General features: G+C 40.7%; 1 protein-coding gene across 2 annotated transcripts in view; it reads left to right on the top strand.

The window, feature by feature from the left end:
* The window catches only part of CAMKK1 (calcium/calmodulin dependent protein kinase kinase 1), a 245,382-nt gene that overhangs the window by 75,545 nt on the left and 154,256 nt on the right, over positions 1–15,581 (top strand). For both annotated transcript variants that reach the window (XM_044285140.1, XM_044285139.1), the window contains exon 2: positions 15,029–15,524. In XM_044285140.1, the coding sequence (XP_044141075.1) occupies positions 15,129–15,524 (396 nt within the window). In that variant the 5' untranslated portion in view covers positions 15,029–15,128. The remainder of the gene's footprint in view (positions 1–15,028; positions 15,525–15,581) is intronic.

Here is a 15,581-nt window from a genome sequence, read left to right as displayed (position 1 = left end):
ATCCAGTGAAACCCTGTAGCTATATACCTCTATGAAGTAGGGGTAAATGAATTAATGGTGTCTGGGCAGCTTCAGGTAAAATGCACATAATCAGGATTGCATGCGGAAAAAACGCACCGTAGGTCATGTACATTGTATTCTAGGAGAATTTGAAATTCTCAGGTACACGATGCAGATTTTTTTCTTGGCAGATTTTAAAATCTGCAGCATGTCACTATGTTATTTTTCCTGTCCGGATTTTGTCCATTCACTTTAATGGGGAGAGCAAAATCCGCATGCAGAAAATCTGCACTTTAATCCGAACTAATTGATCTGGATTCTCCGCACATAAATCCTGAACGTGTGCATTTACCCTTATTGTTAGATCAATATGCAGCACTGAGGGGAAGTAAGCAGGGAGGCTACTGAGCATGTCAGCCCACATCTAAATGTAGGGGAAGGTGGAACAGAAGGATAAACAGCAGGGGGTGCTACCAGAAAAGCATAATGTACATATATAAAAAAATAAGGTTTTTTATTGCATGTATATCGCAGTGATACTTCATTTGCAATGCTCTATTCACTCTGTAATACTTTTTGTGATTACCCATTTAATGGCTCGGTGTTGTAATCTGTAATATGATGTTTATAATGGAACATATGTTTTATTGTCCCTTATTTGTCCCCTCTTGTGATGCCTTTTCGCATTTGATTCAGCTGTTTCTGCATTATCTGGGTAATAAATGTTGGGCGTTAACGACTAATGGCTGCCATTGCAGTAGGTTGTCGTCCAGCCTTGAAGAGACTCTAAATAACGTATAACATAAAATTTCCCTGTTAGGGTACTTTCACACTTGCGTTGCCGAAACTGCCTGCCGGATCTGGAAATCCGTATGCAAACGGAATACATTTGTAGACGGATCCGGATGCAGATCCGTCTGACAAATGCATTGAAATACCGTATCCGTCTCTCCGGTGTCATCCGGAAAAACTGATCCGGTATTTATTTTCACATTTTTTTAAAGGTCTACGAATGCGCAGAACGGAAGACCGGATCTGTCAATGCGGCACTAATACATTTAAATGGAAAGCAAGTGTTCTGGAAATTTGGATGGAGAAAATACTGCAGCGTGCTGCAGTATTTTCTCCGGCCAAATACCGTAAGAGGGACTAAACTGATACATACTGAACGGAATGCTCTCCATTAAACTGATCAGTTATTTTCCGGTATTGAGCCCCTAGGACGGAACTCAATACCGGAAAAGAATAACATTAGTGTGAAAGTACCCTTATGCAAAATGACTGGAATAGCTTTTAACCTTTACAGGTGGATTGGAAGCAAGTAGAAGGGAAGCAATGTGGCTATATTGGGGCATGATTCTTGTATAATGTACAGTACAAATTGCCAAATGCCCATTATACACAGACATGTGTATATCTTAGGTCAGCACTAGACAAATCCCAGAAGCCAAACCGCAAACATAGATAAAAATGATTGGTAATGCTGTATCCTTACCTCTGTGTATGTACACTATCATTTTTACAAGATTCTTTGTACTTTACTAGCAGAAGGACCTGCCTTTGCACAAGTATGTTTCATCTATTTCATTTAATTTTACAGACTGAAACTCATTGTGTACCGGCATGTTTCCTCCACAGTATTCTTTCCCAGATAGTAAGCGATATGTGTACCAAGTTTAGTAGAAATTGATCGATGAGTTTTTTACTAAAAACAGTAGGAGCATACAAACTCCATGCCGCTGCTGTGTAGTGGCGTATGACCCCCACAATATTTCTTTCCAGGTATCAAGGGATGTGTATACCAAGTTTCGTTGAAATCTATGGTTGCGTTTTTGAGTGATTGCGGAAAATACACACACACACACACACACACACATATATACGTCCTTCTTTATACAGTTGCAAGAAAAAGTATGTGAACCCTTTGGAATTATATGGATTTCTGCACAAATTGGTCATAAAATGTGATCTGATCTTCATCTAAGTCACAACAATAGACAATCACAGTCTGCTTAAACTAATAACACACAAATAATAAAATGTTACCATGTTTTTTATTGAACACACCATGTAAACATTCACAGTGCAGGTGGAAAAAGTATGTGAACCCCTAGACTAATAACATCTCCAAGAGCTAATTGGAGTGAGGTGTCAGCCAACTGGAGTCCAATCAATGAGATGAGATTGGAGGTGTTGGTTACAGCTGCCCTGCCCTATAAAAAACACACACCAGTTCTTGATTTGCTTTTTCACAAGAAGCATTGCCTGATGTGAATGATGCCTTGCACAAAAGAGCTCTCAGAAGACCTACGATTAAGAATTGTTAACTTGCATAAAGCTGGAAAGGGTTATAAAAGTATCTCCTTGTCTGTTCATCAGTCCACGGTAAGACAAATTGTCTATAAATGGAGAAAGTTCACCATTGCTGCATGTTTACACTTTGCACAAGAGCACCTGGATGTTCCACAACAGTACTGGCAAAATATTCTGTGGACAGATTAAACCAAAGTGTGGAGAAAGAGGCACAACACTATGTGTGGAGAAAGAGGCACAGCACACCAACATCAAAACCTCATCCCAACTGTGAAGTATGGTGGTGGGGGCATCATGGTTTGGGGCTGCTTTGCTGCTTCAGGGCCTGGACGGATTGCTATCATCAAAGAAAAAATGAATTCCCAAGTTTATCAAGACATTTTGCAGGAGACTTAACTTGGCCACCTGACCACCAGCTGAAGCTCAACATAAGATGGGTGTTGCAACAGGACAATGACCCAGAGCATAAAAGTAAATCAACAACAGAATGGCTTAAACAGAAGAAAATACGCCTTCTGGAGTGGCCCAGTCTGAGTCCTGACCTCAACTCGAGAAAGCGATTCACACCAGACATCCCAAGAATGTTGCTGAACTGAAACGGTTCTGTAAAAAGGAATGGTCAAGAATTACTCCTGACCGTTGTGCAAGTCTGATCTGCAACTACAGGAAACGTTTGGTTGAAGTTATTGCTGCCAAAGGAGCTTCAACCAGTTATTAAATCCAAGGGTTCACATACTTTTTCCACCTGCACTGTGAATGTTTACATGGTAACATTTAATTCTTTGTGTGTTATTAGTTTAAGCAGACTGTGATTGTCTATTGTTGTGACTTAGATGAAGGTCAGATCACATTTTATGACCAATTTGTGCAGAAATCCATATCATTCCAAAGGGTTCAAATACTTTTTCTTGCAATTGTGTGTGTGTGTGTATGTATGTGTGTATGTATGTATATATGTGTGTGTGTGTGTGTGTATGTATGTGTGTATATATATATATAGTGGGGTTTCGCTCTGGTAGATGGGGTAAGCGGGCGCAGTACAGAGGCAAAATACAAGTTCTTAACTCAAAACGTCAGTGTTTTTCACTCTTGAGGCAATTGTGTATGTATGTGTGTATGTGTGTATGTATGTATGTATGTATGTATGTATGTGTGTGTGTGTGTGTGTGTGTGTGTGTGTGTGTGTGTGTATGTATATATATATATATATATATATATATACATATATACAGTACAGACCAAAAGTTTGGACACACCTTCTCATTCAAAGAGTTTTCTTTATTTTCATGACTATGAAAATTGTAGATTCACACTGAAGGCATCAAAACTATGAATTATCACATGTGGAATTATATACATAACAAAAAAGTGTGAAACAACTGAAAATATGTCATATTCTAGGTTCTTCAAAGTAGCCACCTTTTGCTTTTGATTACTGCTTTGCACACTCTTGGCATTCTCTTGATGAGCTTCAAGAGGTAGTCACCTGAAATGGTCTTCACTTCACAGGTGTGCCCCGTCAGGTTTAATAAGTGGGATTTCTTGCCTTATAAATGGGGTTGGGACCATCAGTTGCGTTGTGGAGAAGTCAGGTGGATACACAGCTGATAGTCCTACTGAATAGACTGTTAGAAATTGTATTATGGCAAGAAAAAAGCAGCTAAGTAAAGAAAAACAAGTGGCCATCATTACTGTAAGAAATGAAGGTCAGTCAGTCAGAAAAATTGGGAAAACTTTGAAAGTGTCCCCAAGTGCAGTCACAAAAACCATCAAGCACTACAAAGAAACTGGCTCACATGCGGACCGCCCCAGGAAAGGAAGACCAAGAGTCACCTCTGCTGCGGAGGATAAGTTCATCCGAGTCACCAGCCTCAGAAATCGCAGGCTAACAGCAGCTCAGATTAGAGACCAGGTCAATGCCACACAGAGTTCTAGCAGCAGACACATCTCTAGAACAACTGTTAAGAGGAGACTGTGTGAATCAGGCCTTCATGGTAGAATATCTGCTAGGAAACCACTGCTAAGGACAGCCAACAAGCAGAAGAGACTTGTTTGGGCTAAAGAACACAAGGGATGGACATTAGACCAGTGGAAATCTGTGCTTTGGTCTGATGAGTCCAAATTTGAGATCTTTGGTTCCAACCACCGCGTCTTTGTGCGATGCAGAAAAGGTGAACGGATGGACTCTACATGCCTGGTTCCCACCGTGAAGCATGGAGGAGGAGGTGTGATGGTGTGGGGGTGCTTTGCTGGTGACACTGTTGGGGATTTATTCAAAATTGAAGGCATACTGAACCAGCATGGCTACCACAGCATCTTGCAGCGGCATGCTATTCCATCCGGTTTGCGTTTAGTTGGATCATCATTTATTTTTCAACAGGACAATGACCCCAAACACACCTCCAGGCTGTGTAAGGGCTATTTGACCATGAAGGAGAGTGATGGGGTGCTGCGCCAGATGACCTGGCCTCCACAGTCACTGGACCTGAACCCAATCAAGATGCTTTGGTGTGAGCTGGACCGCAGAGTGAAGGCAAAAGGGCCAACAAGTGCTAAGCATCTTTGGGAACTCCTTCAAGACTGTTGGAAGACCATTTCAGGTGACTACCTCTTGAAGCTCATCAAGAGAATGCCAAGTGTGCAAAGCAGTAATCAAAGCAAAAGGTGGCTACTGTGAAGAACCTAGAATATGACATATTTTCAGTTGTTTCACACTTTTTTGTTATGTATATAATTCCACATGTGTTAATTCATAGTTTTGATGCCTTCAGTGTGAATCTACAATTTTCATAGTCATGAAAATAAAGAAAACTCTTTGAATGAGAAGGTGTGTCCAAACTTTTGGTCTGTACTGTATATAGTGGGGTTTCGCTCTGGTAGATGGGGTAAGCGGGCGCAGTACAGAGGCAAAATACAAGTTCTTAACTCAAAACGTCAGTGTTTTTCACTCTTGAGGCAATTGCAAAAAACAGCACATAACTTTGCAGTCTTGGTGTTAATTCACACACAATGGAAAGTTCATATAGCATAAGTCACCTTGCTGGCAGTTCTGCCTCCAGTAGTCCACAGCAGGCTTTAGGAGGCCTGTTTCCCCAGCGTGCGGCTCCCAGCTCTCCAGCATGGCACAGTGCCTCAGATCCCAAAAACCAAGACATCTCTGCTGAGCTCAGCTGTCTATTTAAGGACAGCCAGGTGCTGCCAAAACCCGGACCGGCACTTAAACTCTGGTCCGGTATTTGACCTCACCTGGCTGGAAACCAGCCCAGCCGCACATGCTGCCTTGCCAGACACAACCCCTCACTGTGTCACAATATATATAGAAGATGGCTTCTGAAATCTGTAATACTTTGCTTCCTCCTCATTCAGTTATATTTAAGTTTATATATTGATTTAAGGGTACTTTCACGCTTGCATTGTAAGGATCCGGCAGGCAGTTCCATTGCTGGAACTGCCTACCGGATCCAGAAATGCGTGCGCAAACGGATAGCATTTGTAGACGGATGCGGATTCTTCTGACAAATGCATTGCAATACCGAATCCGTCTCTTTCTGGTGTCACATTTTTGAAGTTCTGCGCGTATGCAGACCGGGAAACCGGATCAGTTTTGCCAGAAAACTTGGTGCCGGATCTCGCATTAATGCATTTCAATAGAAATTAATGCCGGATCCTGCATTCCGTCAAGTGTTCCGATATTTTGGCTGGAGAAAATACTGCAACATGCAACATAAAAATATAGAGGCACATTTTTTAGACACTAGTCTTCATAAAGCCCTGCAATAGCAGTGGATCCACCGACGCTTCTAAAAGTAAGGCGCGTTAGAAAACTAAGGAGTTTGGATTTCCTGGTGTTTATGCAGCGCACAGAGCAAATGTATTTTGTTTGCATGACATTCATGCTATTTGAGCATTTAATCTGGAAAATTAGAATTTATTTTGTGAAGAAGTGCATTATCTAGAAAGCATATCATAACTTGTTAGTGCAGAGCACATCCTATGCTGTGCACATGGATCCATACAGAGGTGCCAAATGGGTCAGTGCAAAATGGGTCATTGTTATGCCGTGTGGTGCCTTCATGAGGCGCTGTATCATATTGCTAGCATTGCGTATGTGTAAATCATGTGAAATCGGAGGCATGTGGAAGTACGGTATGAGTCCATAGCTTAATATAGGCGCTTTGGGTAATGCTGTGTGACCAGTATGTGCTTTAGAATGAATAGGACACTTGAGAGCTATAACCCGTTAGTGTTGTGTTAAATAATCAGATGTAGGAGGCTCACTTCATTAATTAGATGCTCTGTGCTTCTAAATGTATTTTTGTTATGTAAAAGAGAAGCTAGATTTAACAATTACATGAATGTTTGATACGCCCATAGCAAATATTTTTATTGCAAAAAGGGCATTACTTGTGTTTTTTAGTGTCTACAATATTTATTATACCAACCAAACCCATCTAGCAGGGGTCATACCCCACGACTGCCGCTTTTCCCTTAGAAGCACATTCAGATGATTTTTAAGGATGCAACAACCTAAGAACAGCATGTACCATTTCATATTGCCCTAGGCGATTTAGCAGACATCAGTGGCTTTACCATAGAAAGCTTACTTTTTCATTACAGGGTATCTTCTGCTATGTTTTGTCTGTGTCTATCTCGCTGCCATCCATTCTTTCATGTTTGTGTTCTTTCAATACACAAGTTGCACATAACATTTTATTTCATTCCCTAATCAAATGTTGAGTTCAGTGAGAAATCATGCTGCTATTTGGCTTCGGGGACCAAAGACCAATTATGACTTGAGCCTGCTCTGAATGCAGAAGCCTTAGCCCCTATTAGACCACTCAATTTTCAGTCCAATTATTGTGAACAAGCATTCATAGGGACGTTTGTTCCCGATAATTTTCTACTATAATCAAGCCGATAAGTATGAAAAATGCCCGATAATTAGCAGCAATATCTCTCTAAGTCATTAGAGATGTGCTGCAGATAATCAACAGAATTGAATGAGGACGGAAAGACTGTGGTAGCAATCATCTCTACCACAATCGGTGTGCATCGGCCTCTGTAATCAGCACAATGACTGTGTTACCATCCATCGGCGCTTATGCTACCTGAACATTAGGCAGTGTAATACACCTCTTAGGATACTTTAAAAACAATTCTTTATTAAAACAGGTGTAAAGCAGTAGCAATCAATCAGATTCCACCTTTCATTTTACAGAGCTCCTTTGGAAAATAAAAGCTAGAATCGTATTGGTTGCTATGGGAAACTAAGCCAGTTTTCCTTTTACACCAATTTTAATAAATGTGCTCCGCTGTCTATTTTTCCAGCATCCTGTTCAGGTTGTGCCATTGCAAGTACACATTTGAATTGGATGTTTTATGAAGCTTCACTGATTAGCTCACCTCTCCTGTTGTCTCCCAACATGTACAGCAGTAGTAGGTGTACCACATGTACAGTGCTTCTGTATAACCTTAAATGAAAAAGTAAGTGGACCCCTTGGAACCATCTGAATTTCTCCATTGATTCCTAATATACTGTCTGTTTTCTGAAGCTCACGGATAGATACATAAATTGTTTACTGTGCCTAAATTATTATGTCACTGCCTGAAGGACGGTTAAAGAGAACCTGTCACCAGGATTTTGTGTATAGAGCTAGATGGCCGCTAGCACATCCGCAATACCCAGTCCCCATAGCTCTGTGTGCTTTTATTGTGTAAAAAAAAACGATTTGATACATATGCAAATTAACCTGAGATGAGTCCTGTCTCTGACTCATCTCACATACAGGACTCATCTCAGGTTAATTTGCATATGTACCAACCCATCTCCTCAGCTCTATACACAAAATCCACGACTGTATGTATTTTGCGGTCCACAAACTGCAGATGTGGAATATATAGATATCACCCGCATTTTCCTAATAGAACTGCCTATTCAAGCTTTCTATCGTAAGCAGGGAGGTGGGGTTACCCACTACATTTCTCAGAAACGAAATTATAGCTGCCTACAGACAATGCTGGAATTGGTGTGCCTGTCAATATTTTATGCTGCTCTCAGAAAAGTCCCACTTCCTTCTCTCAGTGTTGAAGACAGCACAGACAGGGAAGAGGTTGTACACAAAAGATGTGTGTAGAGAGGGGTGAGAGAAACCAAGGAGGGCATCTCACACAGCCTGTATATAGGAAGAAAAGCATTTGCAAGACAGTTGAAAAGAGAAGGCTGCAGCATCCAGGGCACACAGATCCAACATGTATTACTGGGAAAGGCACACCCACATAAGAAAAGCCTGAAACTAGGAGCTGGTTGTAAACGGCATATCGGGGTATTTAAAAAGTATTGATTATAAGACTTTAAGTTCTTTAAAAGCCTTGTGTGTTAATAGAAATTCAATACAAAAAGTTACAAAGCAATTAAGAGTAAAGCCTGTATTACATTAACAGATTTTCTGCCAAATAATCGCTAATGAGTGCTTGTAGTAATGCTCGTTAGCAATCATCTTGCATTCTAATACTGCTGCCGATTACCATATTAACGAGCAATTGCTGGTTCATTAGGCGATCATGCTGAAAGATCATGATTTTCTGGCGGAAGATCGTGCTGTTTAATCACGATCTGCGGCTGGCAAATAACTAGACAGCATGGGCACAAGCGATGGCATGACGATTGCTCCTCCCCATTCTGTGGAGGAGATCCCTGCATGTAATAGCAGCGGTCTCCTCTATTAATGAGTAGGCGATTGCCAGGAAGGAATGCTTCTTACCCAACAATCGCCTACAGATTCGGGCTAGTGTAATACAGCCTTGAGACACATTTAGAGTCTGCATGGCAAAGTTCATACAAACAAGCCATAAAAAATTATTTACCAGAACTCAAGTTAATTATTAGTCATTTATCTTTTGTAACTGATGTAATATTGCAGATATCAGTATAGTGATAGCTCCTTTTATATGCTGCTAAGACAAGGCTCTGTCTGGCCCACAGGGGTATCCGCCTGTGGGTCTCTGACCATGATGGGCCACCAGTCCTTTTACCCCTTGCATAACTGGCACATGGCACACCAGACTGACTGTACTACATACAGAGAGGCAGTCTACAACCTCTCAACCTGCCTAGGCATCCGTATAAAAAATATATTTAAGAAACTAACCAGTTTACTATTATTATTATAGACACATCAGGTGGCTGAGATGACTTGTAGGTACTGATCTAACCACAAAGTATCCTCTTTCCCCAGGGACCTGCCTTCTCAAAGTCGTTCAGGGACCCCTTTAATCAGTCATCTTGAGTGTCTTGCAGCTCTCTGCCGCTGTTTGAGCAAGTAGCATTTGTATGTAATTATACAGTGGGCCCCCAGAATGAATTTTACTGGCGGACCCTAGGCATCCCAAAACGACACTGGCTGAGACGCATTCTTATAGCAAGCCTGCATCATAATCTACAGCTTTGTAAAGATTTCTCATATTATCAGATACTACTAAAGAGCCACCATTTATATGCCAAGGTCCCTGGATTTCATATAGTGCGAGGCATAGATGATATTTTTTCCTTTTTTATAATGTTACAGCCGATTCACTGAAATATACCGTAGACCTTGCTTCTGTTTGGGGAGAGACTATAAACTGCACAAACTGGTTACTGATTCATGTGGAATACTTACAAAGGCATAGGTTATTCTCAGTTCAAGCATTTTCACTTTAAAGAGCATCTGTAGCATGATCAACTCTTTTGAACCAGACACCCTGCATGGTAGGGTTGATCATGTAGAGTAAAATGATAGCTTGTTTATGTCTGTACAATTTACCATTCCAGAGAAAATGGCAATTTTATAAATATGCTAAATAGCTACTTGGAGCCCCGAGAAACCAGTCCGAGCCTATGAAGCACCAGTAAGTGAAAGGGGTAGTGACTAAGGCTGCAGGGGTGTTCTCAAACTGGTGCTCCAGTGGCTCTTGCTGGCCCCTTAGTGCTTCAATAAATTAATTAGCATATTAATACAATGCAGTTTTCTCTGTGATAGAGCGTTGTAAAAACAAGGTATCATTTCAGTCAGCATGAGCAACCCTTCCATGCAGCTTTTCTGGTTTAAAAGGGTTGATCATGCTAACAGAGGCTCTTTAAGCTGATGTATGCTTTATAAAGGCATAGAAAACATAATGGAACCAGTACTTGTGTTTCCTTCTCTGTCCCGTGTTACTCTGGTAAGGCTAATATCTACAGGTGTACAAAAACAATGCACTGTGTAATTTTTTGCTCAGATCCTATCCTCCATATAGGTAATCAATATCAGATCAGCTAGCGTCCAATTTCCAGTACATCAGCTGTTTGAAGGGGCCGCTGCTCTACGTTGAGCACTCAGCCTCTACATAAACCAGTGAAGTCACATTGATTGATCACAGGGCCTGTGTGCACATTAACGATCCCCTGCTATCCCGTCATATATGGTGTGTTGAGGGGCACCAGGAAGCATCAGAGCATTGGTGATGCGGTATCGGTGAAGAAAGCTTTTTCTTTTTTTTTTTTTTTTTTTGCATACTAAACCTTTTCTAAATAATTTTGACAGGTCCACTGCACTGTACTAATGAGCTTAATTAAGTGCCCTTTCAATAGGGTATTCAAAATATGTGTACACTGCACAATATTGTTTTATTAGGGTTGACATATACAGTAGTATTATAATAACTTTTATTTCCATAATTGCAAATGCACTGGAAATGCTACACATTTAATTCCAAATCAAAGCAATAAAACAATGTATCCAGTTTGTGCTAACCCTTTACAGAAAGTAAAGAAACCAATATATTAGGCTGTTCAAAAAAAATTGTAGTACCACAACATTTTTCTTTAAAATCTAAAAAATGTAACGTATAAACTAAAAAAAAAAAAGTGTGAGATTTCACTTTAGTTTGAATTACTGACTGAACTAATATTTAGTGGCATAGCCATTGTTTCTCAGAACTGCTTGACATTTGTGTTTCATGGAGTCAACCAACTTCTGGCGCCTCTGAAGAGTTTTCCAGTCATTCGACAGTTCTTCTGCATTTTTGGGTTTTGCCTCATAAACCGCACTTGTTGTCACCCCACAAGTTCTCTATGGGACTGAGGTCAGGGGATTAGGCTGGCCACTCCATTACCTTAATCCTGTTTGTCTGTAACCAAGATGTTGTTCGCTTACTGGTGTGTTTTGGGTCATTGTCGTGTTGAAACAGCCATTTCTTGGGCATTCCTTCTTCGGCATTGAACAGTATTTTGACATATTCAAATTGATCCATGATCCCTCGTATTCAATAAATAGACCCATACCATGGTATGGGAAGCATCTCCATATCATGATTTTTGCACCATCATTTACTGTCTTCACAGTGTACTGTGGCTTGAATTTAGTGCTCAGTGCTCTGATGTACTTTCTGAGGCCACTAGATTCAAAAATAACAGTTTTGCTTTGATCAGTCCACAAAAAGTTGTGCCTTTTCTCTTTTGGCCAGTCAATGTGTCTGTGCACAGTTAAGCCAGTACACTCTGCTCTGCACTGATGAGGGGCAATTACCCCAAAACAGCTGTCTGCAGATGAAGTGCTGGCTTTATTTAATATCCGAGTCATGTCTCAAGGTCTGTTCAAAGGGTCGAATATTGACTTATAGGATAGCTGCCTTACATCTGGTGGCGTGAAGAGCTCATTTGCATCCTTTTCTTCCCAGAATTCCAGAGGAGCATGTTTGGCCTATAAGTCTCTTCATGCTGATTAAGGCGCTCTCTCCCCAAGGAGAGATGGTACTCCCAAAAAAATGAGTGTACAAAACACTACCTCATGTAGATTTTATTCCCAAGAACAGTGATATTAAATGTGCCACACCATTTTACTTTTCCTAATTGGCGTACAGTATGCATACATAACTTAGAAGTGTGCGGATAATAATTTGGTGACGCCTTTGTCTTCTTCGCTATCCCAGATGTTCATGTCATATGTATTGTATACTGTATAAATGAATTTTGGAGCAGTGATATTTTCAGACTCTTCGAAGCCTTGTATTTAGAAGTTAATAGATGATTTGTGCCAGCACGGTAGCTGCCTGTATAATTCACGGTCGCATGTCGCTGGAGGTAAATATAACTCCTAATATATCATCTTGGGGTTATGATAATAAAGAGGAATATTTGCAGTAACCTGTGTGGCTTTCATTCCACAAGCTTGCTCGCGGAGCACTAATTGTCTTTTCCTCTCGCCAGGGGATAATAATGAGATCTAATTGATTATGAAGGTTTACTTCTTGTATTCAACACAGGAGAGGGTTGTTTTCTACAGAAAAAGAGGACTAGCCTTGGTTAGAATATTAGAATATAAGACCAGATATCTCCTAGCCCACATTCTTTACCGTTTCATTTAAAGCTCAGAGCTCAGTTCCAGTTCACCACTTTTACTTACTAGCACAGTTGTTAAAGGGGAATATTAATCACCAATATTATGCGAATATTGATAATTAATATTCATGAATAGGAGGAACCGTCTATTGATGACTCCACCTATTTATACCTTTTATATAACAATTAACACAATACTTTCGCTATGCTTACACTGATCGCTGCACTAGCTGCATGCGCCTTACTGACTACCGCTAGTAATCACACGTTACACAATAGGTACAAATGACACAGTATTTATTAATCCTTACAGAATACACAAGTAATACAGTGCCAACAATATACTACCTCTACGGCAGTGATTCCTTGCAATTATAAAGGAATTATTATGTTTATAACTATATATATCTAAACAAATGGATAGATATATATTGTTATAACAATACACTATAATATAGATACACACACTAATACAATACATTAACACGGTACTAACTACACTAACACAGTCCCAAATCCACCCCAAGATCTAACTAGTATTACTTTAACAGTCGCCCACCCAAGCCTGACTATATGCTATCCCTATGGGGTAAAATTAAGGGGTATTTCATAAACTGTACTGCTGGGGTAAGCAGGACGGCTGTGGGGGTTGAGACACCGGGGAGCAGGGGATGAGAGTATATTATAGGGGGCAGTAAGGGTATGGGGGGAAATAAGGGAGATAGGGCAGGGTAGATAGGAGAATACTATAGGATTAGGAGGGTGTATAGGGGGGTAGATAGGAGGGGGTATAGGGTAGCGTTGGTGGTATAGGGTAGGGTATATAGGAGGGGGTATAGGAGGGTATAAGGCGTTGGTGGTATAGGGTAGGGTATATAGGAGGGGGTATAGGAGGGTATAAGGCGTTGGTGGTATAGGGTAGGGTATATAGGAGGGGGTATAGGAGGGTATAAGGCGTTGGTGGTATAGGGTAGGGTATATAGGAGGGGGTATAGGAGGGTATAAGGCGTTGGTGGTATAGGGTAGGGTATATAGGAGGGGGTATAGGAGGGTATAAGGTAGCGTAGGTGGTATAGGGGAGCGTTAGGGTATCAGGGGTTAATGATACTTAAATGCTTGGGGCACATCTATGAGCATATATGGATTATAGGGTTGATTCAGGGGCATATATACCTCAAGGGGGCACCTATCCAACAAGGGGGCACCTATCCAACAAGGGGGCACCTATCTAACAAGGGGGCACCTATCTAACAAGGGGGCACCTATCTAACAAGGGGGCACATATCTAACATTAATCACCCGGAGGAGCCCATAGACAAGGGCTAATATATATGTATATATGTCACGGCATATATACATATATATTTAAATATGACCCTTCCCTCAACAACAGTCATTATCGGGATATCAATACAAGGGTATCTTTGCTTTACTCTTTTAAAACTACCCCTACACCCCAGACAAATTAGCACCATTTTCCATGATTCCAGGCCCATCTATGCCATCAAAGTCTCCTACATTTTCTCCAAATTGGTCTCTTGCCCCATTTTCTCATGGTTAGGTAACTAACCATCTCTTGTTTGTGGAGGACCCCTTTACCCCCATTGGTGTGATCTCTACACCTCTAATGAACAAATTATCTCTTATCCGCAGCAAAGTGGATGAAAGTTAACTAAATCTCATCCGCAATGGAAGTAGACCTACGTTGGGGTTTTACATCTACATTATATTAAAGGGGTTTTATTTTTTTTATTTTTTTTATTTTTATTTTTTTTTACTAATGACCTATCTTATGGATAAGTCATAAGTAAAAAAAAATCTTGGAAAACCCTTATAATTTGTGCTGCAGAATTCCACCATGGATGCATAGGGTGAAATTAATGGTAAATCTACAGCAAAATCCCAACAAAGTACTCTATGAAAAAATAACCCATGTGGCTGCACCTTTACAGTAATTGCAATCGAACACAGCTCATGCTGAAAAATTACAAGAGATGTCAGCTAATTATGAGTACTCAGTGGCCAATGTGAAAACTCAAACCTTTCAATATTTCTATTAATGTTTGGGTGTAGAAAAGTAAATTGGTCCTCTAAACACAAAATGGCACTTGGAATAAAGGCACTTTTCTTAATGAGGCCCAGAGGTTGAAGGGTGGCCCACTCACGTTTAAGAACATTGTATCTTTTTGTGGAGAATAACAATATGGTGGCTATTTATTTTTAAATATTTAATATTTCAAATATTTTTATGTTTTTAGTAGGAAATTCCCTTAATGATACAATGGTAAAAATTGTGATCATAGTGGCAGCTTTTCATTTTCCGTACTGCCATTTAGTGACATTTATGTTTTCTTGCAGGGACTGTGTGGACACAAGGCCTTAATTAAGAAGATCTGTTGTAGCTGAATTGGGACTTGTACATTGCACCCTAGAGACTGCGGTGGAATTTTCCCACACAATGGAGTGTGATTCTGGCCCAAGTAAAGACACTCAGACTGAGCTTGCTGAGAGAGTTGCTGCTATAGAAGTGGATGAACAAGCTGAAGGGCCAGATGTGCTGTTTTCTGACGATATGAACAGCATGACTAATAACGGTATGAGCTCGGGAACTAGTGAGGATGTGTTTCTCTCTTCTCAAGATCAGAGAGACTTGAACAGTTTCCAAAGATCCACTTCTCGGCCTACACTTTCAAACAGAAAATTCTCCCTCCAGGAAAGACCCACAGCTGGTTGCCTGGCCTCCCAGAACCAGGGCTACGGCCCATATGCAACTGGTCCCACATCACACATATCACCACGAATAGTTCGACGGCCAACAATTGAATCCAACAGAGTCTCTATCTCTGATTCTGACGTAAGTTGTTCTTCTATTTTGTCATGAAAGCCTGCGGTTATCAGTAGCGCCCCCTTT

Source organism: Bufo gargarizans, chromosome 3, assembly GCF_014858855.1.
Source record: "Bufo gargarizans isolate SCDJY-AF-19 chromosome 3, ASM1485885v1, whole genome shotgun sequence".
NCBI classification, from domain to species: domain Eukaryota; kingdom Metazoa; phylum Chordata; class Amphibia; order Anura; family Bufonidae; genus Bufo; species Bufo gargarizans.
This window is presented reverse-complemented; position numbering and strand designations above follow the sequence as displayed.